General features: G+C 35.5%; 1 protein-coding gene across 3 annotated transcripts in view; it reads left to right on the top strand.

Annotated features, from left to right (window-relative positions):
* Positions 1–3,874: 3,874 nt before the first annotated feature.
* Positions 3,875–23,082, top strand: part of tecpr1b (tectonin beta-propeller repeat containing 1b) — a 29,781-nt gene continuing 10,573 nt past the window's right edge. For 2 of the 3 annotated variants that reach the window (XM_016456951.1, XM_016456962.1), the window contains exons 1-14: positions 3,875–3,984; positions 6,230–6,462; positions 7,393–7,578; positions 9,509–9,631; positions 9,797–9,922; positions 11,259–11,433; positions 12,174–12,271; positions 12,762–12,863; positions 15,166–15,296; positions 16,753–17,225; positions 18,993–19,096; positions 19,196–19,351; positions 20,370–20,519; positions 21,314–21,471. In XM_016456951.1, coding sequence (XP_016312437.1) covers positions 3,951–3,984; positions 6,230–6,462; positions 7,393–7,578; positions 9,509–9,631; positions 9,797–9,922; positions 11,259–11,433; positions 12,174–12,271; positions 12,762–12,863; positions 15,166–15,296; positions 16,753–17,225; positions 18,993–19,096; positions 19,196–19,351; positions 20,370–20,519; positions 21,314–21,471 — 2,249 coding nt within the window. In that variant the 5' untranslated portion in view covers positions 3,875–3,950. Of the gene's footprint in view, positions 3,989–6,229; positions 6,463–7,392; positions 7,579–9,508; positions 9,632–9,796; positions 9,923–11,258; positions 11,434–12,173; positions 12,272–12,761; positions 12,864–15,165; positions 15,297–16,752; positions 17,226–18,992; positions 19,097–19,195; positions 19,352–20,369; positions 20,520–21,313; positions 21,472–23,082 lie in introns of all 3 variants that reach the window. The other variant, XM_016456957.1, reaches the window with a different exon arrangement.

Raw genomic sequence — 23,082 nt, 5'->3', positions numbered from 1 at the left:
TATATATATATATATATATATATATATATATATGTGTATGTATATTAGTGCTGTCAAATGATTAATCGAGATTAATCACATCCCAAATAAAATTTTCATTTACATAATATCTCTGTATGTGCTGTGTATATGTATTATGTATATATAAATACACACACACACACACACACAGTATATACATAAAAATATACACAGTACACACACATATATTTTGTAAACAAAAACGTTTATTTTGGATGCGATTAATCGTTTGACAGCACTACAAAATATATACACACCTGAATAATGACTGTTTAATCTTTTTAGAGCTGCTTTACAGCAGAATTGAATTCTTTTTGAATCATTTAATTATTAATTTCCTCTTCATCACTGTAAAGCTGTGATGAGCTTCAAAAATGATTCAATATTAGTAGCCTACTAAAAATTGTACATTAAATGGGTCCACTTAGAAGCGAAGCTGACATGATCACATGAGCTGTGAACAGATCAAAATTTAAGTTATTATTTACTGAAAACAATGTTCAAACCATATCAATAAACCATTTTCTCTGGTTCCCAAAAACCATGGGACAGCCCCCTAAATGGCTGAATCTCTTGGCAGTGCAAACACACTGTGATGATTTTTTTTTTTAAAAAGGACCTGCATGATTCAGTCATGGTTCAGTTGATGGCAAGGAAATTTCCATCAATGTGTAATTTCACCTGAAAATGTAAGCTGCGGAATTATGGGCTTTCTGTTAACATCTGTCTGTGGCTGACTCTGACAGGGTTGAGCGCCATTCGGGACTGAATTGAGAGTGAATGCAGAAAGAATGCAACATTTCCGTTTTAGTTCAAATTCAAGGAAGTAGACCAATGAAAACTTAGGAAATTATATCATAATGATATCAAACAAAAATAGGAAATTATATCATAAAGAGGACCCCTGCAGTAGGCCTCGTGACTGTGAAGGTCAGTCAGGTCAATCAGATCATTTTTCCTTTCTATGACATGAAGCAAGTCCAGGTATTAAAAATGTCAACTTCCCCAAAATAATTGATGATGCTTGTTTAAATATATTAAATATATATTTTAAAACTAGTTTGAACTAAACTTTTCTTGAAAACAGTGAAGAGAAAATACAAAAAACATGAATACTCTATCCATTATTCTCTCTATTTATGTCATCTTCACTACTGCTCTCATTTATTTACATGTGGGCTAATAATGAAACCTAATAATTTGATTATAATCTTCACACCTTCTCTCTTTGAGTGACAATCAAATTCTTGCATTGTCCACACTACCACGGTTTATTAAGTGAAAGTGACGTGACATGTGGCCAAGTATGGTGACCCATACTAGGAATTAGTGCTCTGCATTTATCCCATCCAAAGTGCACACACACAGCAGTGAACACACACACACCGTGAACACACACCCGGAGCAGTGGGCAGCCATTTATGCTGCGGCGCCCGAGGAGCAGTTGGGGGTTCGGTGCCTTGCTCAAGGGCACCTCAGTCGTGGTATTGAAGGTGGAGAGAGTGCTGTACATTCACTCCCCCCACCTACATTCCCTGCCGGTACGAGACTCAAACCCACAACCTTTGGGTTACGAGTCCAACCCTCTAACCATTAGGCCACAACTTCCCCCAAACCACTTGGCTCAGGTGTTCCTTTTTTTGCCTTGTTTCAGTCATCACGATTATATATATATATATATATATATATATATATATATATATATATACATACATACATATATATGAATCGAATGAAATGAGGAAACTGTAAAATGCAATTTAATTTTAATATCGTACTTTGGAGGTGAATGCTTGACTGTCTTGTGGTTCAATAAGCTACAAAGAGCTGTTTATATGTATATATTCAAAGCTATTTTATCATGTAAGTGTATATTAAATAAAATAGGGTGGATTAGTGTAATGTGGGACACCTAAGCCTCAGGGTTTTTATCTCTTCTTTTACAACATTGATTAAAGTGAACATGATTGGTGTTGAATTCAAGCAGGGGTGTCAAGTTATTGAAATTATGTCAGAAATGTGGCCATGAAAATCATCAAACCGGAAGTGCCGCTTGTGAAGTTTCATTCAAAGGTCAGTGACATAGGATTTAGTTTTGACTAATGTGGGACAGTCAAATATACTATGTTATTCAATTGATAAAATGTGCATTAAGAAAGTTAAGGTGGGAGAGAGCGCTGTACATTCACTCCCCCCCCCTACATTCCCTGCCGGTACGAGACTCAAACCCACAACCTTTGGGTTACGAGTCCAACCCTCTAACCATTAGGCCACAACTTCCCCCAAACCACTTGGCTCAGGTGTTCCTTTTTTTGCCTTGTTTCTTTGTTCTGTTTTGTATGATTGAGAATTACAGTTTTATTGCTGTCATAAAGAACTCACCTTGTGACAAGCCATCTTAGATTCCGAGATTGTTCTTGAGCATGTACAGGTCGTGTCTGCGTGTCTGTCTGGATAGTAAACCAGTTTAGAAACTGACGTTCTCCAATTCAAGCCACCGATCTGGGTCGCTTCTACAGCAATACGCAGCATTATCTGAAGAAAAATAGGAGAGATCTCTGATTATTGTCTTACACACCTGCTCTCTTTGGTTACTTTGTTTTGTTGTGTATGATTCAGAATTGCTATTATTGAATTATCTACATCCGCTACATCCTCTTTGATGGTTCCCCAGGGGGTCTAGAAATTCAGTCTAGAAGTTCTCACAGGGCATGGGTTGCTCATAATGTATTTCACTCAGGCTCCTCTTGACAGTCCAGAAACGGGATAATCTGGGGAAACCAGGGGCAGAGTTGTTCAAAACGTTTAATCTGGATCAGAATGATCTGGATTTGGAAATCTCATGTTTTGCTGTCCAGGATCAGGTAACCCATCTTACTTTTGTGCCGGTTTTTCAAAGCAAAATTGGATTGGATCACCCTGATCCAGATACACACTTTTCAGATCTCCAAATCTGGATTACTTAGTGTTTTGCATTGCATTTACACAAATAACTACTTCTGACTGGTCCATCTCTGATGATTGTGCCAATTACAATTAGTGATTAAAAAAACCTTTAAATTAAATATCATATTTTTGTTTGATATTGACAGCTATTTGGGCATATATTACATGTTGAAATGTTGTATTTTTTGGACTAGTATTAAAATTTTATTACATTTTTGTTCCTGAAATCCACCCTTCTGCTGGGACCAGAATAATCCCATTTTTGGATCAAAAGTATCCCAATTTTACTAAAACATTTTGAACAACACAAACTGAGGATTTAATCCAGATCAAAAGCAAGATTGGATTTTGTGAATTCAGAATCCTTTTTTCTTTCGAACAACCCATTTTCAAGATTTGATCCATTGATGGCCAAAATCCGATCAACTGGCCCCTGGAGCCTCTTTCATAAATAAAAATCTTTAATGTCTCATACATTCTTTCATTCTTTCTTTATGAATTTAACATTTAAAGCAGGTGATCACAAAATTTAAGAATGCCATTGATTTTATGTACTTTTGTAGCATCAAAATTAAGAGAATTTTTGTTATTTTTTATACAAATTGTTCTGGTTTGATTTTATTGTTCCAAAAGTTATTTGCAAATTCATCTGACTGATACATCTTCTATCTATTCATTACATCAGTCTGAAATAAGAGGAGAAGTATAAAAGTTAGTACTCATGTATCACCCTTGAGTTTTAATTATTGAGCAAGTAACGAATGAATAATTGAGCAAGTAAACGTGCGCTAACGTTACCCGACGGAAAAACATACGTGCTCACACGGTCTGTCCAATCAGAAGCTTAGATTTCGACATTTCCGTGAGCGCTGACCAATCAGAGGGAAAATACCGTTAACTTCCTGCTTTGCGTCTGTGATCCCTTAGAATAATGCTGGGAATAAAAATAAACAGCCCTCCGATGTTTGTAATGCGCGGAATATATGAAGACTCGCTTCACAGTCATTAAACTACATAGTAGGTAAGTTATGAGTTATGAGTCCGTCTGCTTGCATCGCTTTTGAACAGAATATGAAGCGCTTGTGTGTCGGAATTTAAATTCGTCTTGTCGGTTACTATGTTTACTAAACATAAAGCATATGACAACGATAGCAATGTGCAAAAACATAACATAAACTGCATGAAGTAGAGAATAATAGGGCTGTAATAATGAATCCAGTCAGACAGGTGCAAGTTGACCAAATGGTGTCCAGTTACCTGTATCTCTTACTTCATATAAAAGACTAAACGTCTGTATTGTGCGTTATCATTTAATATATAATACATATTATCGCAAGTCAATGCAGTAATATTATTTGTTTTAAGATCCAGATTCAAAATTTAGAGACTAGAAGACAATGGGTTCCTGGACCACGATGTTTCTGTTATGAAGTGTTTTTCTCATTACAATTTGCTTAACTCATTATGGACATATTCCATATTCTTACTATGTGCAGAATATATACGTTTAAGAACGGCTTTAAAGACATTCCAATGTTCCAAAGTTTAAATCTTTTTAAAAATCATTTATGAAATGATTTTGCCAATTTTACATTTTTGACTTCATTACATGATTATTATTATTGTTGCAGCCAGTTATCTGACATTTTTGTAATAAATTCTTTGAAAAAAAAAATAGCATATGATTTCTGTCTTATAAAGTTGTATTTAACATTCCACATGTGAGCATAGGCTACTAGTTTTTTAGACAGACTGATGAAGACCGCAAACACACTGTAGGCCTACTAAATTAATTAACCAAACATGGTTATGCACATTTAACCAGGGGTGTTAAATGTGAAGTTTGCTTTCTAAATATTAAACTATTTCTAACCCAAAACATAGTGTCCCAGATTTGAGCATGAGCTGTCCAACATTAGAAAATCCACAAATCCTTTTGGCACAAGGTGCACTAATATATGTGCCATTTCCCCTTTAAAGGGGTCATATGACGTTGCTAAAAAGAACATTATTTTGTGTAATGAAATGTGTTTGCGGTTTAAGGTTAAAAAATACATTATTTTCCACACACTGTACATTATTGTTTCTCCTCTATGCCCCGCCTTTCTGAAACGCGTTGATTTTTACAAAGCTCATCGGTCTGAAAAGTGAGGTGTGCTGTGATTGGCCAGCTATCCAGTGCGTTGTGATTGGCCGAATACTTCAAGCGTGTGACGGAAATGTTACACCCCTTACCATACTGTGATGCCGTGTCCCGGCCAGAGTGACGAGACAAAAACATTAAAACCCATTATAAACGAGGCATTTGTTGCATCCAGTGGGGACATAATTACTGACTATAATGACTTATACTGTCTTTTTACGCGTTGTGTTGCATTGCGCCGTGTAAACATAAAACCATGTCTGCATTTGTGATCGGAGAAATTACGTACATCAAGCATTACTCTACACTGCTCAAAACTCGCGTTTGAATCGTCAGTGGCAAATTCTTTAAATATAAAAAACGTACTTACAGGCTGTGAGTCAGAAGCGCCAGACTGTCCTTGCAAAGTTGGAATTGCCCCACTTTATAGAAACAGACACCGGTATTGTAGGCTATACTCTCCCAGGAAACAGTCCTCATCCTCCATAAAATGCGCTGCACACATCTGAATATTTGGGTTAAACTGTTCTGGAACAGTGTTGCAAATACAACTTAATCACTGATTTCTAGTCGTGTCCTCTTTTGGAAGACCAAACAAAGTAGTTTTGCTTTCATAACGAAACACACAGCGTCTCCACGACATGGCCGCGGCGCCGGCGGCAGCAACAATACTACAGCGAGAATAAAAGTTACACCTTCTTTCTTTGCGTGAACATTTGGGTGGCGTTATGCGAATCTTCCCACATAGTGACATAGATGTGTGGGGGCGTGTTAGAACGAGCCGTTTTAGGTAGGTGTGGTTGTCTCTTAACTTTTATAAAGAATATCTCTTTGGATTTGAGACTTTAGTCTTTGCAACTTTACAGATCTTCTTTATGCACCAAGAGCTTGTAACACTCCAAAGAGAAAGGAAAAATTTAAATCGCATCATATCACCCCTTTAAGTGCAATATCTGAAAAATTTCTTCTGATTTAGATGGGGAACATCTTTGGGGATTTCATAATGATAAAATATTTTGATTTATTGTTTTGGCTTCATGTGGAAATATGAGACACAATTTCAAAAAGTGTCCCACATTCCCCTAATCCACCCTACTGTCTAAACATGCTGTCCTCCAGGGCCCATGATGTCGGGGTCACAGCTGTGGGCGGTGGATGTGTACGGGCAGGGGTTCAGTCTGTGGGCCACTGGAGGCCGCTGGAGGCGCGCCACGGATCTCCTGCTGGAGCTGAAGCGGGTGACGGGCTCTCAACACTGCTGCTGGGGCATCGGCTGCGACCATCAGGTTTATCTCCATGTGTATCCCAGTCAAGTGCCTATACGCCATCAGGAAGAGACCTATGAAAATCAGGTGTGCTGGAACATTTCATCTTAGGCAAACCTTCAATTAATTTGTGATTTATTAGCATGATAAAATACAGTACCTCTGTTTTGGCAAAGCATGCACAATAGTAAAAGCAGTTGTAAAGTAAAACTGTAATATGTAAAACACTTTGCAAATGAAATAAACTGTTAATATTCACAAATAAAGTCAAATTACAAAAGCGCACAATCAAATCAAATATCAAAGTAGAGTAAACTAGTACAGAAACAATAAAAAAAATGCATAATTATATATAAATTATGAAATATATGTACTGTATATATTAGCCAAAAGCTTGGAATAATTAAGATGCTTTAGTGTTTTTGAAAGAAATCTCTTATGCTTACTTCATTAATTTATTCAGAAATACAGTAAAAACAGTTACTTTGTGAAATATAAAAAAAAAAACTATTTTCCATTTTAATATCTGTGATAAAGATTGTAATTTATTCCTGTGATGCAAAGCTGAATTTTCAGCATCATTACTCTAGTCTTCAGTGTCACGTGATCCTTCAGAAATCATTCTAATAAGCTGATTTACTGCTCAAGAAATATTTGTTATTATCAGTGTTGAAAACAGTTGTGCTGGTTAATATATATATATTTTGTTTTTTGGAAACTGTGATACATTTTTTCAGAATTCTTTGTTAAATAGAAAGTTAAAAAGAACAGTATTTATTTACAATAGATTTATTATTAATTATTGTTTACAGTCTGTTTTGATCAATTTAATACATCCTTGCTGAATAATAGTAATAATGTTAATAGTAATAATCTTACCCCAAGCTTTTAAATGGTATATATATTACAGTATATATTATATTATTCCAAAAGGTAGGCTAAATCCAAATACACCAGAAGTAGGATAGTAATAATGACCATAAGGATTGTATGTATGATTGTATGTCTGTTTTACAGAGATGGAACCCAGTTGATGGTTACACAGACACACTCCTCCCGACAGACCGCTGGCAGTGGACGGATGAGTCGGGCTTGAACCCACAACCTCTTCACAGCTTTGTGTTGCCGTCTGCTAACTGGGAGTGGGAGGGCGACTGGTACGTGGATGATGAAAGCTGTGGGAGAGAATCCAGTGAGACAGGGGTGAGTGACACAATCTCAGACCTCTCTAAACACAAGCCATCCTAAACTTAACCTATGGATTCACCACAAACTCAGCCCACTCTAAACTCAACCCATCCAAACCTGACCTATTGTAAACTTAATCCATAAACCCAACACATTACTTATCCTACCCTTTGGAAAAAGAAGTGTGCTTAATTGTTTTGGATATGCACTTGTAGTGTACTTCAAATCTTAGAAGTGTATCTAAAATAATAAATACAGTTGAGGTCAAAAGTTTACACCCCCCTTTCAGAATCTGTTTAATGTTAATTATTTTACCAAAATAAGAGGGATCATACAAAATGCATGTTATTGTTTATTTAGTACTGACCTGAATAAGCTATTTCACATTAAAGATGTTTACATATAGTCCACAAGAGAAAATAATAGTTGATGGGGTGACAACTGAGGGGTGAAAACTTTTGAACAGAATGGAGATGTGTACATTTTTCTTATTTTGCCTAAATATCTTTCTTTTTTTTTCATTTAGTACTGCCTCCAGAGGCTACAGAAGATAGTTACATGTTTCCCAGAAGACAAAATAAGTTAAAGGGGTCATATGATGCTATTTTAAAGATAATTATTTTGTGTATTTGGTGTAACAGAATATGTTGACATGCTTTAATGTTCAAAAAACACATTATTTTTCAAATGCTGTACATTATTGTAGGTCCTCTATGCCCCGCCTCTCTCAAACACGTCGTTTTCAACAAAGCCCCCTCCTTTGACAAGCGCAGTCTGCTCTGATTGGCCAGCTGACCCAGTGCGTTGAACCTTCTGTAATAGTTGCATATGAGTCCCTCAGTTGTCCTCAGTGTGAAAAGATGGGTCTCAAAATCATAGTCACTTTTGGAAAGGGTTCAAATACACAAAAATGCTGGAAAACCAAAGAATTTGTGGGACCTGAAGGATTTTTCTGAAGAACAGCAGGCAGTTTAACTGTTCAGGACAAACATAGGAATCATGAACAATTATAACTAAACAAACAAAAAAACACAGCTGTGGATCATTCAGGTGACAACACAGTATTAAGAATCACTTTTGAACTGGGTAATTTTTATAAATTCAGCTATTATTTTCTCTTGTGGACTATATGTAAACATCTTTTATGTGAAATATCTTATTCAGGTCAGTAATAAATAAAAAATAACATGCATTTTTTATGATCCCTCTTATTTTGGTAAAAATAATTAACATTTTGCAGATTCTGAAAGGGGGATGTAAACTTTTGACCTCAACTGTATTATAATATATTAATGAAATAGAAGGCCACTTAAAGGCACTAAAAGAGACACATGTAAGTATACGTTTAAAAAGTGCAATGTAATACTGTCAAATTAAAAGTTTTAGTTTAAAGTACATTTTAAATCATGTTTTAATCATTTTTTGTCCTGCTTTAAAGAAGTACACTTATTTTAACATACTAAAGCACATGTAAAGTACTTGATTATACTTTACCTGTAGTTTTATTTGATAATACATTTAAAGTTAATATACATACATTTACCAAAAAATGTATTTAAATACATGACATTACAAGTTATGATACAAGTTACATTATATAAGTATATTTTAGTTTATCATAAATGACTGACAGTACATTCAGCAGTACACTAACCATATTTCAAAGACAATAGGAGTAATTATGAACTTACATATAAAGATGTACCCAAGTCCTACTTAATTGGGTCAAAAAAGCACTCTATAGTTTAACTAATTGGATTTCAGATCAATTTAAACAATAAAACGTTAAGTGTCTAAAAACATCACATTCAGTTCACACTTAAGTATATTCCTTTGAAGTATGTCATTCCATTACACTCACAAATAATGATTCATAAAAAGTCATAAAACAAAAATTAGAAATTATGTCAGAATGACTGTGTAATGCTGTTTCCTGTGCTTTCAGGGGTGGGAGTATGCAGTGGACTTCCCTGCCACCTTCACCAAAGAGAAGAAGTGGAACTCATGTGTCCGTCGCAGGCGATGGCTTCGCTACAGGAGATATAAAGCACTGGGATCCTGGGCCAAGGTATACATACAACTTGCATTTCCATTTAATATGGAAATCCAAACGTTGTTGTTGTTTCAATGTGAAACAACCAAAGATCAACCAGTGTAATGTTTCATTTTTTACACCTATTAGCTGTTGTCCACATATGTAGAGTCTTTCTGATTATGTGTGTTTTTGGTGCAGGTGCCTCTGGACAGAGCCAGACCTCCACCAGAGCCCTTCACTGACATCAGCTGTGGAGGCTGGGACATGAATGACCTGAGTCCTGAGAAACACATTTACCTGTGGGCCGTGTCCCAGCAAGGGAAGGTAAGTCATTACATATGCAGCCAGTGCAAAGCAATATTCCTGCTATAAAACGAGCTCTGGGAATTATTATGTCCCATGTTTTCGATTACCACAGAATATAATTGACTTAAATATGCTACATACATACTGATCAGGTCAGTGAGGACAGAAAGAACGAAATTTTTTGAACGAAATTAGAACTTTTATTTAGCAAGGACACATTAAATTGATCGAAAGTGACAGTAAAGACATTTATGATATTACAAACAATTTCTATTTAAAATGAATGCTGTTCTTTTGAACTTTAATCAAAGTGTCCTGAAAAATCATGTTTCCACAAAAATATAAACTGTTTCTTGAGCAGCAAATCAGTATATTAGAATGATTTCGGAAGGATCATGTGACACTGAAGACTGGAGTAATGATGCTGAAAATTCAGTTTTGCATCACTGGAATAAATTACATTTGAAAATATGTTCACATAGAAAAAGGTATTTATTTACAACGTGTATTTTATGTCATAATGTATTTTTGATCAAATAAATCCAGCTTTGGTGAACATAAAAGACTTCCTTCATGAACATTAAAAAATCTTCCCGACTTCAAACTTTTGAACAGTAGTGTATATGAATAAACAAAACATATATCAGTAACAAAAGACAAATCAAAATAATTTTCTGTGGTAAATGACTGAATTTCACAGCTTAAGCTCTATTTAACTAGTCATTTAAACCAGTAAGCAGGTTAAGGTAGTGATGCAGTTGTGGTTGCATTTCAAGTTTCTGACCATTAGAGGTCACTGCTCTGTTCTTTATTACTATTTTGAATTGGTTATTTTTATATTTTCAGTTTTCATTTTAATTTTAGTCATTTCGTTATATGCTTCTGTCATTTGTATGAGTTTTATTTCTATTTTGCTTTAATTTATATCTATTTCAGTTTTAGTCATTTTAGTACTCTTAAATTTGATTTCAATTAACTGCTAATGCTGTTGCCTTCTAATTCTCATTTTAGTTTATGTTTGTCATCTAATATTTATGGCATTTTATCTCAGCTTTATTCAATGAACAAAAATGATTTTTTAAATGCTCTTAGTTTTAAGGAACAGCACCGACTTGCAGTTGCATTACAGATTTGTGACCATTAGAGCTCACTGCTGTTCTGTGATGTCTGCTTTATATTTTGAGCTCAGCCAACACCTCTTTATGGATTAACCACTTGCTCACAAGAATGTGGACAATTTCCCAGCCGAGTGGTTAGTTTAAACACTCGCTGAATGTTTTGTCATTTTTATAACGTGTTAAGAAACTCTTCAAGACACCACACAGATCTGAGGTGTGTGTGTATCTCTACACAGCTGTGGTTCCGCACAGGCATCAGACAGCAGAACCCGGAGGGGACGCGCTGGGAACCCATCCAGGTGCCCCGAGAGGTGGCGCAGGTCAGCGCCGGGCCGAAAGACCTGCTATGGCTCGTTCTCTGGGATGGACAACTGCTGGCCAGAACGGGCATCAGTAAAGACTGCCCTAAAGGTCTGACACTGACAGATTTATTCCTGTCCTTTGAATTCACACATATAGTATGCACGTCATACAGTACATGTTTTGAATGACTTACACATCGCTGCTATTTATGGTGAAACTGTGATCACGGTCACGGTCATGTCAATAGCATAACAGAGGTATGAACATACAGAGGTCCTAAAGAACATGTGGTCACTTGCGCCACAACTAAACATTTCTGAATGTCATTGCATTAAATAACATGTCAATACAAATGCTGCAGGAGGTTGCTGCTGTCATTTTTGCTCAACGTCTTTGAGTCAGCAGGTGTTTTTGTGATTTTTAGTGCATGTATGAAGTCAGTTCTGCTCAAGTGTCTTAACAGGACACTTTCAGTACAAGTTTCAATAGAAATTACATAAAAGTATATGGTAACACTTTAGATTGGGGAACACACATTCACTATTAACTATGACTTTTTCCTTCAATAAACTAATTTGCTGCTTATTAATAGTAAATAAGGTAGATTTAGTAGTTATGTTTAGGTATGGTGTAGGGTTAAGGCATCTAAAATATGGTCAAGCAGAATAAGGCATTGATATGTGCTTTAGAAGTACTAATAAACAGCCAATATGCTAGTAATATGCATGCTAATAAGCAACTAGATAATCATGAATAGTGTTTCCTAATCTAATTTTATTTCACCATTACATTTACATTCAGTTCACACTTAAGTATATTCTTTAAAAGTACATAATTTTTGTTTTCAGGCTCATTGTGGGAGCTAGTGCAGCCTCCAAATCAGAAAGGAGCTGTTCATGTTGCAGTGGGAATCACTGTCGTTTGGGCCGTTACTAAAGACAACAAAGTAAGATGGTATTTATTTACTCTATAAATGCTTTACGTTATTGTCCTACCATCAAAGTAATTTGAAAGCAACTTTATCTTCCAATTTCATCAAGTACCTAAAGAAGGGCCACTGTCCTGCTAAGTTCAGCTCCAGCCCTAATTGAACACACCTGATCCAGCTAATCAAGCTCCTCAGAATCACTAGAAACTTCCAGGCAAGTGAGTTGGAGCGGGTTGGAGCTACACTCTGTAGGACATTGGCGCTCCATGAGCAGGATTGGACACCCCTGATCTAGCATGCTGAATGAATTGAAAGTAATATTAATAGTAAAAATGATTCAGATGATAACTCGTGCCTTGTGTGTCAGTGTAGCATGCTACTGAAATATTTGTTGTTTCATAATGAGTTTCATATACACTTAAAAAAAACAGGAAGTACGCAGTGTATAAGAAAATGCAGTAAACGCAGTGTGCAATGTGTAAATGCAATGTGTTTGTGTGTGTGATAGGTCTGGTTCAGGAGGGGTGTGAATTCCCACAATCCCACTGGCTCAGGCTGGATCAGTATTGGTGGAGAGATGGTGATGCTTAGCATGGGGCCCAATGACCAGGTGAGATCAGTGAGGTATCATGTTATACTGCCGTTCTAACTATACAAACATACACACACTCACTTTACAACAGTGTACAGCCAGATGGTCCAGAGGCAACTAGGGGGCTTGAGTGAAATTTCAAAGGGGCGACAAGATGAATTCAAATCTTGAAGTAATTACATTATAGTAATATTAAAATGACATTAAAGTAATTACATTAAAGTACATGAAAGTAATATAACTTAATTAAAATGCTGACATCATGTAGGAGAGGGCCTTAGAATTTTGTCTTTGACATCCACTGCCAAATTTGATATTCTGGTCTCTAGATATGGCTAAGATACTTAAAAGTAGGTCCATAGGATATTTCAATGGTTTTATTGTCCACCAGGTGAAAATCATAAGTCATATCACCGCATGATTTGTGGTATCATTCATATCTGTAGAGCAAAAAGTGCAGGTTGAGTTACATAGGGTTCTGGGTTTTTCAAATCATTTACCATAAGTACGAGCAATAATAGTGGTCTTTGCCTTAGCAAACTCCACTAACAAGTGATGTATCAATCTGGATAAGTTCAGTGCACTCACACCATGCTTTAATCACTGTTGCCGATATCATATTTCATCTGGTGAAATAATCATTTTCTCCTGTGTGGACAACTCTAGTGGTCCCAGTACTTGTCCTTGTGGGACACCCTTCTGAGGTAGGGTGGGGGCCAGACAGGTCTAATTACACTCCTGTTCTCACATGTAGCTTTGAGGATTAACCATCATTAGATCCTTCAGACCAATATGTGCTCCCTGCACGGCAGGCCGACTGTATTCACTGTCCTTGTTTATGCGCACAAACACCCATCGGCCAATCACCTTCTTCAGCTCACACTGGCCCCTCCCTCCTGCCGGGACGGGCATGTATGGTCTGGCAGAGTCGGGTGTCCGTGGGTGTTGATTACTAGAGCCGCTGAGTCTCAGTGTGGAGTTTGCAAGCGATGCAAACTTTGTCTCTGCATCTCTCTCTCTGTAACTGGATCCTTAGACCACCTGGCTCTTCTTGTTGCCCACTGCCTCCTCCATCTCAGCCCAGCCATATATATACACCTCCAATTCTTTCGCCCGCACACAGCCATATGGGAGCATCTAATTTGAGTTTGGCCACTCTCCACTATTCCATACTTGACATTTCATTACTAACCGCGCGGACCGTGTATCTATGTGTTCAGCTCAGCTGCGACGCTCATATTTTATCCTGTTCCTCAATTTGGCTTAATCAGAAACAATATCCTGTCTATGAGAACTATGTCAGCACATAAAAAGAAGATCGTCTCATAACATGATGATTTTCTGATGCCAGCTTCATTATGATGCAGTTGATATGGGGGATTTTATTGTAATTTATTATTGTATGGCTGTCTAGTGCTTGATTGTGATATATAACAGGTCAATCAAGCATTCTGTGGTCATATATTTCTGTGTAATGACCAGAAGTGTAACACCCATTCAAACTTCAGTCAGAACTTCAAATGTTTATACATTAAAGGGGTCATATGATGCGATTTCAAGTTGATTATGGTAAGGGTCGTTACATTTCCGACGAGTGCTTGCGGTGTTCGGCCAATCACAATGCACTGGGTCAGCTGGCCAATCAGAGCAGACTGCGCTTTTCGGAAGGAGGGACTTTGTAGAAAACGAAGCGTTTGAGAGAGGCGGGGCATAGAGGACCTACAATAATGTACAGTATTTGAAAAATAATGTGTTTTTTGAACATTAAAGCATGTCAACATATTCTGTTACACCAAATACACCAAATAATGATCTTTAAAAAAGCATCATATGACCCCTTTAACATTCAAAAGTTTGGCATCTGTAAGATTTCTTAATGTTTTTAAGGATGTCTCATATGCTCACCAAGACTACATTTATTTGATCAAAAATACAGTTAAAAGCAGTAATATTGTGAAATATTATTACAATATATATTTTTTATACTTTAAAATGTAATTGCATTTTTAATTATATATTTTATATTACATATTATAATATATTTTAAATTGTAACATATGAAGTTAGTAAAATAAAGGCTGCAAAACACCAGAAGGTCATTAGTTAGTGATGTTTGTATTTTTATTTTGTTTTTAATATACAGAAGATGCATTTAGAAAATACTTGAACTAGGGTAAGTTTGTCCCATTAGGTTGTGTTATCTATTTTGACCCATATGTTTTGATATCTCAGCTTGAAGACGCTTTGTAAGAACTGAGAGACTGTGGCTGGTGTGATATAAAATATCAGTTTATTTTATGTGTGTTTGTTTGTGACACAGGTATGGGGGGTTGGCAGCGATGACCGGACTGTGTATTTTCGTCATGGCGTGACAGCCACAGAGGTCACTGGCAGGTCATGGGTGGCAGTGTCAGCTCAGCTTGATGGCAGTGAAAGCACAAATCATTCCAGGTAGTTGAAAAACACTGTACAAAACAGTAATTCCTGACCAGGCATACTTAAATAGGTTCCAGAGAGTATTTGGAAAGATTTTGATTTGTTACACAGAGTTTATGAATTTAAAGTAGAAATATTAGAGCACATTCAGTTTTACACTCTTCTTTTTTTTAACTGTATAAAGCCTAGTACATCATATTTGATACATGCATCTAAGGCCTCTAAATTATCAACATGATCAAAACCTTGCTAAAAAAAAACAACCTGCTGTACACAATCTACTACATGCCTTCTGTCTTATTGATAGTCCATACATTTTTAGAAAGTAAAAGGTCTTTTAGTGTAATTGTAAAAACGCCCACCTTGAGGTCATGATACACGTGTCTTTTTGTCTCAAATCTTTAATGATTTTAATGAAGTAAACATAAGAATAACCTTTATATTGTTATTAATATTTCAAGAAGACAATTTACTGGACTGAAGCAACTTAGCTTTACTTTATCCGTACATCATTTTTCAGGAAAATAATCTTAAAATATATCAAATACAATACATAAGGCTTTTGAGGAACAGTTATTTGTTAATCTGTCAGTCATCATTGTATAGTATAGCATTTTATATTATATTTGAAATATTAGCAACTGCACCAAATTGCATATTTTGGCTCAGTTTGTGTCTCTTAATAAAACTAAGGTGATTTTTCCTTCTCGAGCCTGAGCTCCATATTCTCACTATTATCATATTATATGAGGCATAAAAGCCTAAAGTTTCAGAAATGATACCCAATTAAAAAAAACACATATGCAAAGCAATTAAAAAACACATATGCAAAGGTTTTTTTGTTGTTGTTGTTTGTTGTAGATTTTCTTTTATATTTTCAATAAACTGTTACATTAAAAAAATTGAAAACTGTTATATATAGGATTTAAACAAATAGATAGAATACAAAAAGATTAGAAAAGCTAGTGTTAGGTTTTTTTTTTTTTAAGAAAACAAGAAGTAAATGAATAGAGTGCAAGTCTAAAATGGACGTTTTTTTTTTTTTTAAGAATAGAATTAGAATAGAGAGTGCTAGAGTTAGAGGGTCAAATAAAGATGGAAGAGATGTGTTTTTAGCCGATTCTTGAAGATGGTTAAGGACTCAGCTGCTCGGATTGAGTTGGGCAGGTCATTCCACCAGGAGGGAACAGTTAATGTAGAAGTCCGTGAAAGTGATTTTGTGCCTCTTTGAGATGGCACAGTAAAGCGACGTTCACTTGCAGAACGTAAGCTTCTAGAGGGCACACAAGTCTTAAGTAATGAATTTAGGTAAAGGGGTGCAGAGCCAGTGGTGGTTTTGTAGGCAAACATTAATGCCTTGAATTTTATGCGAGCAGCTATTGGTAGCCAGTGCAAATTGATGAACAGAGGTGTGCAGTTGGCGCCTTGCCTGTCAGTGTTGTGAATGGCTCTGTGTCTGTGTGTTTCCCAGTGTCCGTGTTCACAGTGATGCCAGTGTCTTCGCTGGTGAGGTCACCGCTCCTTCCCAGGGTTCCGTTCTGGGCTGTGATGACACGGACATTCCAAAGCCACGTGTCCCCAAGATCACGAGTGACAGCTTTATCTCTGCGCTGGTGTCTGATCGCTCCACTCCAGCACACGACCCGCCCTCTGCGGCTCACCCCAGTGTACCTGAGGACAACCAGGTGACGAGCCAAGAGTCCGATTCCTCTATCCTGAGCCCCAGCAGCCCGTCCGATGGTAGCGAGACACCATGGAGCAATGTTGACCTGGAGGAGATGAAGGACTCGGTTCCCAGCAGTACTCGGAGCTCAGTGGCCACGTACCCCATTGAGCTGCAGCACAACACGGTAGTGCAGGAGGAACTGCCGCCCTGGGCCTGGGTCACCGGTGGAGGATGTGACATCAGTTCCAGCTCACATGTCGACTTGTTTAACATCTCAGGTGCAACACAGTTAAAGCGATCATCACTTACTCACCCTCTATCACTGAAGGAACTTAGTTGAAGCCTTTATGTGTAATGTATTATAAAAGGCATTCTTAATGTACCTTTTAATCTTTTCATAAATAATTGTAATCAAAGTTAAAATGCATTATAATATTTGCAGATTCCTTGTTACAGTACATCTGTAATTGGTTGTTGTCATGTGCTGCATTATACTTTCTAAAGGTTTAGCAATGAATAGACAAGTATTATAACTGATTTCAATTATTCATGAGAGTATATAATACATTATAAGGTGCATTGCAAAGCAAAATGAATACTTTTATAATTGCATTATATATAAAGGCTTCAAGTAAAGTCATAAAAGAAAAATGGATAAATTATAAAAAATTATACATTTATAAACTCATGCACTATATTCAATTTTACAGTGGTATAAGTTCAAGAATAATGCATCAAAACGTGTTATACTAGGCTTGAAGTTGATGATGCCTTACAGCTAAACGCATGTCCCATTTTAATACAAATATAGATGATATTTTTTATAAATATAGAAATAGATTTATAAGATACAGCAAATGGGAATATTTTTGACTTTTGATTTTAATGACTTAATTATATTCATAATGTTTTGGGGGTGGATGACAGCAAAAATCGTTAATAATATCCTTAACTAGCAAAAATCATCATAATCCACAACATTTTTACAGTCAATATTGTTAAAATTATTTAAAATCTGTTGAAAAAAAATATTGTCTGTGTTTTTTATGTTCTGTGAGTTGAATTATTGAGCTTGAGAAGGGCAGTGTACACTACTGTTTAAAAGTTTTGGGTCAGTAAAAAACGTATTTATTTATTTTCATTTTTGAAAGAAATGAATACTTATATTCAGCAAGGATACATTAAATTGTTCAAAAGTCAGTAAAGATTTATAAATACTTATAATACAAAAGATTTCTATTTCAAATAAATTCTAAGTTCTTTTGAACTTTCTATTCAGCAAATAATTCCACTAAAATATGAAGCAGCACAAATGTTTCAACACTGTGATAATTAAGAAATGTTTCTTGAGCAGCAAATCAGCATATGAAAATGGTTTCTGAAACGTCATGTGACACTGAAGACTGAAAATACAGCTTTGCATCAATAAGTAATAACTAACTAGTTATTATATAATAATAACCAATAAACTATATAATAATAACTAATACAAATAATAAATAACTAATAAATTTAAAAATATATTCAATTAAATAACATGTATTTTAAATTGTAATAATATTTCACAATGTTAGTGCTCAGATTAGATTAACTACTTTCTCCTTTGTGAGCATCAATGAAACATACAGTGTGGTCCAAGGTCTGAGATGGGATGAAAAATCTAATTTAAACCTGGAAATAACCAGAACATTTAAGGATTCAAAAAAATTTTAACAAAGAAATGTTATGGAGAAAAATTATATTATAATGTATATAATATATATAATTATATTAAGATGTGGGATATATATATGTGTGTGTGTGTGTGTGTGTGTGTGTGTGTGTGTGTGTGTGTGTGTGTGTTTTGTACAGAATAAGTGCAGCTTTGTTGAGCGTAAAATTCTTATAAAAACTTTTTTTAAATAGTTGTGTAAGGTGCTACTCCTTCAGTTATGTCAGAAAAATAATGAAAAAATTGGACAGGGAGGTTGGTGGTGTAAAACAGATTCTCCCTTTTCTGTATGCCGTTTTATAGAAACTATTCTCTTTCTCTCTGATTCTGTCAGATCCCGGGCCGCTCTCTCCATCCATCACACCTGCCCTCAGTGCTCTAGACACAGACACTCGGACAAGAGGAGCCCAGCAAGAGAGAGACGTCTCTATAGAGAAGGTAAATGCACTGTGAGCAGACCTTTGTGCATCACACGAGAGGAAGAGTCAATGGGACATCTCAAACACTGATGTATATGTGTGTGTGTGTGTGTCTCAGTCTGTGCGTGTGACGAGAGGTTGTATGTGTTGGTGGAGGGACTGGATGCCTCATCAGTGGGAGGATGTCAGTGTGACGCTGGAGCAGGTCACCGGTGCTGGAGCTCAGACAGGAGACATCCTTTACCTCTACTACACTCACGACCAGGAGAAGAAGGTGCGTCTGTGAAAAATGATTGTACTTTAGCATAATAGCACAAAGATTACTTATTGTGGAAATAATATAATTGAAAGAATATACTGAAGTGCAAACTGAATACAATTTTTTAATATGAAACGGTATTATAGTTTAAGTTGCAATTGAATACATTTTAAAAATATAAACTTTAAATGTAATATCAAATAACACACTACAGTAAAATTATAATCAAGTACCTAAATGTGCTTTAGTATGTTAGCCAACACATCAAAATAAGTGTACTTCTTTAAAGCATGAAGCATTTAAAATGTACTTTAAATGAAAACTTTTCATTAAGTTTTAAATTAAAAAAATCACACACGCCACTCAAACTTACTAGATCACTGAATACTGTATCTACAGTAAGTCTACAAAAAAATAATCAAAACCAAATCATGAAATCCAGCAAAAAATTTTTTTACAAAATATTATGGACTGTAAACAAAAGAAACACAATCTTAAGTGAAAAAGAAGGAAAAAATGACAAAAACAACATACCGATCCACAAAACAAAATCAGCATTTGTGCTGTAACCATCATTATACACCGCATTTCTTATCAGTAATAAAACATTCATCATAAATATCTATTTTTGGCATCACTTAACACATTATTACTTTTTGTAAAGTGTAAAAGTGTGAGAAACAGTCATGAAAGTGTCTCTCTTACAGTGCACTGAAGTGGCCTTTTATTTCATTGATATTATATTATCTACAATAAGATTTTTTTTTAAAAATACACTTTTAAGATTTGAAGTAAACTACAAGTGCATATTCAATACAATTAAGCAACTCAACAGTGTATCAGTATAACAATATATCAACAGGCACAAGTTGACTACATTTTTAAAAGTTTAGGAATAAAAAAGTTTGTGAAACCATTAATTGAATGCCTTTACAAATGAATGAATTAAGATCAAAAATGTGTTGTTGAAGTAAAGTGTTCTCAGACTGTATTAGTGTAAATAACTCAATGATTCTTCTGATGTGTGTGTCAGTATCTGTATGCTGTGATAAAGGAGGTGACAGCCCTGGTGCCCGGGTTCAGGGACTCTCTGTACACTATGGCTGTTTACACGCCAGAGAGAACCAAACAGAGACGCCCAATTTTACTGGCAACTCCCTCTCAACAAGACTTCAACACCTGGGTAAAATGCACTTGTGAACAGCACATCTGTTTAAAAGGATCTCTATGTGACATAAAGCACACACACGATGAACTGTGAACTGTATCCATACATCTTACCAGTCGTGATCCCGTATTTGCATAATGTTCATTAAAAATGTATAAATTCCTCTCATGAAAAACACATTTTTGCACAAAATCAAGGAAAAAAATTAGTGCTGTCAAACGATTAATCGCTATTTACATGTATATAAATTTATATATTTATATTCTTATATTTTATATTATACATAAATATATATTTAATATATAAACAAAATTTTGTTCTTAAATATATACATGCATGTGTTTGTATTTATATATACATGATAAATATACAGAGTACACACACATTTATTATGTAAATAAAAACGTTTATTTTGGATGCGATTAATCGCGATTAATCATTTGACAGCACTAAAAAGTGTAAAGTGTAAATACATGTAAATATTTTCAAAATATATGCTGTATGTGTGTGTATTTTTATATACATAATAAATATACACAGTACACACACATGTATTATGTAAACAAAAACTTTTATTTTGGATGCGATTAATCGCGATTAATCGTTTGACAGCACTAAAAAAAGATATATATTTGCATATAGGAAACAAATATTTATTGCATTGTGATTTTGTTTACCCCAAAACACATTTTACCCCAACATTTTCATGATCATCAATCTTCTTGACGAGTTTAGGGTGTGTTTTTGATTGCACTGCAGAATGATTTTGAGAGTGACGAGTGCTTTCTGTCTGTGTGTGACTGTTGCAGCTGTCTCTGTTGAACGAGTCGTGTTGTGCGTCGAGGGGTCTTGGAGAGCATCCATCCAAACAGGCCCTGTGGGCTGTGACATGTAAAGGTGATGTCATGGTGCATGAGCCGTCACCCAGCCTGGAAGCCCCGGCGCAGTACTTACCCTGCGACCACATGTAAGAACGTCCCCATCTGTCTGTCTGACGGCCGGTTTCTCGCACTATAACTCTGTTCTAAACCTAGTGAGCTGCTTCACTGTCCTTCACGTGCCAAAACAAATGGTGCTCCCCAAGAAGACTTTAATCACAATTGATTTCCATAGAGTTTGGCATTAGCATGATGCTAAGCTAACAACACAATATTATAAAAGCATGAAAACCGTAGCACAAATATTGAGCACAGCCTGATGTTTAAATAGTTGGCATTTCTATACAGTTTGGCCATTATTAGCAGCAGTCTTGTGGAGCATTACTTTTAAAAGTACTTTTACTTTTTATGGCAAGTAATGCGTTCTGTTACTTTTTAAAAAATATTTTGGTCACCTGGGCTGGGCTTGCTTGTTTGTTTTTAATAACAAAAACCCCAAATGTTATATTTTTGACGACATATTTTTCTTGTGGCCACGAGTTTAATGCGTAAACAAACCTGCATGACCATAGTAACACAGGATTATCAGAAATGGATTTATGAATATTTTATTTTGAATTAAGAAATTATGGTATTAATTATTATAGAACTTATTACATGATTAAATTATTATATTAACCATAGGTTTAGGCTACCGGACTGTAGGCCATTGCACGCGATGTAGACAGTATTCAAATTAAGTTTATCATGAATAAATGTTACATAAAGTACATAAAATAAAATAGGCCTACAAGAAAACATTTTTATCCATCTCACAGTCTTGCTGTGTCCATTAGCTGATCGTCTTTTTCCGTAATATTTGTATATTATTATTATTATTAGCCTATTATTATGTTTTTATAGGCCTAATCGTTTTTTCCCTTCATTTCGATCTCTTTAAATAACATTATGACTAGTTTTGTAAATAATTGCCTACTGTAAACGCTCGACATGCCAATCAATTTTTGATTATGCTGACTGGAATTTATAGCCTTCTGGAAGTGCAGTTTAAAGGTTGAATTTAACATATATTTCATATTATTTCGGCGAATTAATAATTATAAACATTATAGTTTTTCGTTGAGGAATGAATCATTCACGTAGTTTCATTTGTAAATGAAAACACATCACACACGGGCATAAATACAATCATAAAGTACTGGCATAATTGTCAGGCGTTTACAGTATTTGCAAAATATATGGTAGCAAATATAATTATACAGAACATTAATTAGGTAAAGCAATACATGAATTGAAAGGGGAAATAATAAAATATATTTATATGAAATATAAAAATATAGCCCTAACAAGTTAATATAATAATAATAATAATAATAATAATGTTTTTTCCATCTCTGATAATACTGTGTTACTATGGTCATGCAGGTTTGTATACGCATTAAACTCGTGGCCACGAGAAAAATATGTCGTTCCCTCAACATAAGAAGTCATGGCCACGAGAAATGAATGTCATTCCCTCAACAAAGAATCTCGAGGCCACGACATAAGGATGTCGTTACCTCGACAAAATGATCTCGTGGCCACGACATACTATCACGTTCCCACGAGTTAATATGACATGGCCACAACAAAATTAAAGGGTTAGTTCACCCAAAAATGAAAATTAGGCCATAAATTACTCACCCTCAAGGCATCCTAGG

Source organism: Sinocyclocheilus anshuiensis, unplaced genomic scaffold, assembly GCF_001515605.1.
Source record: "Sinocyclocheilus anshuiensis isolate Anshui unplaced genomic scaffold, SAMN03320099.WGS_v1.1 scaffold229, whole genome shotgun sequence".
Classification (NCBI taxonomy): domain Eukaryota; kingdom Metazoa; phylum Chordata; class Actinopteri; order Cypriniformes; family Cyprinidae; genus Sinocyclocheilus; species Sinocyclocheilus anshuiensis.
This window is presented reverse-complemented; position numbering and strand designations above follow the sequence as displayed.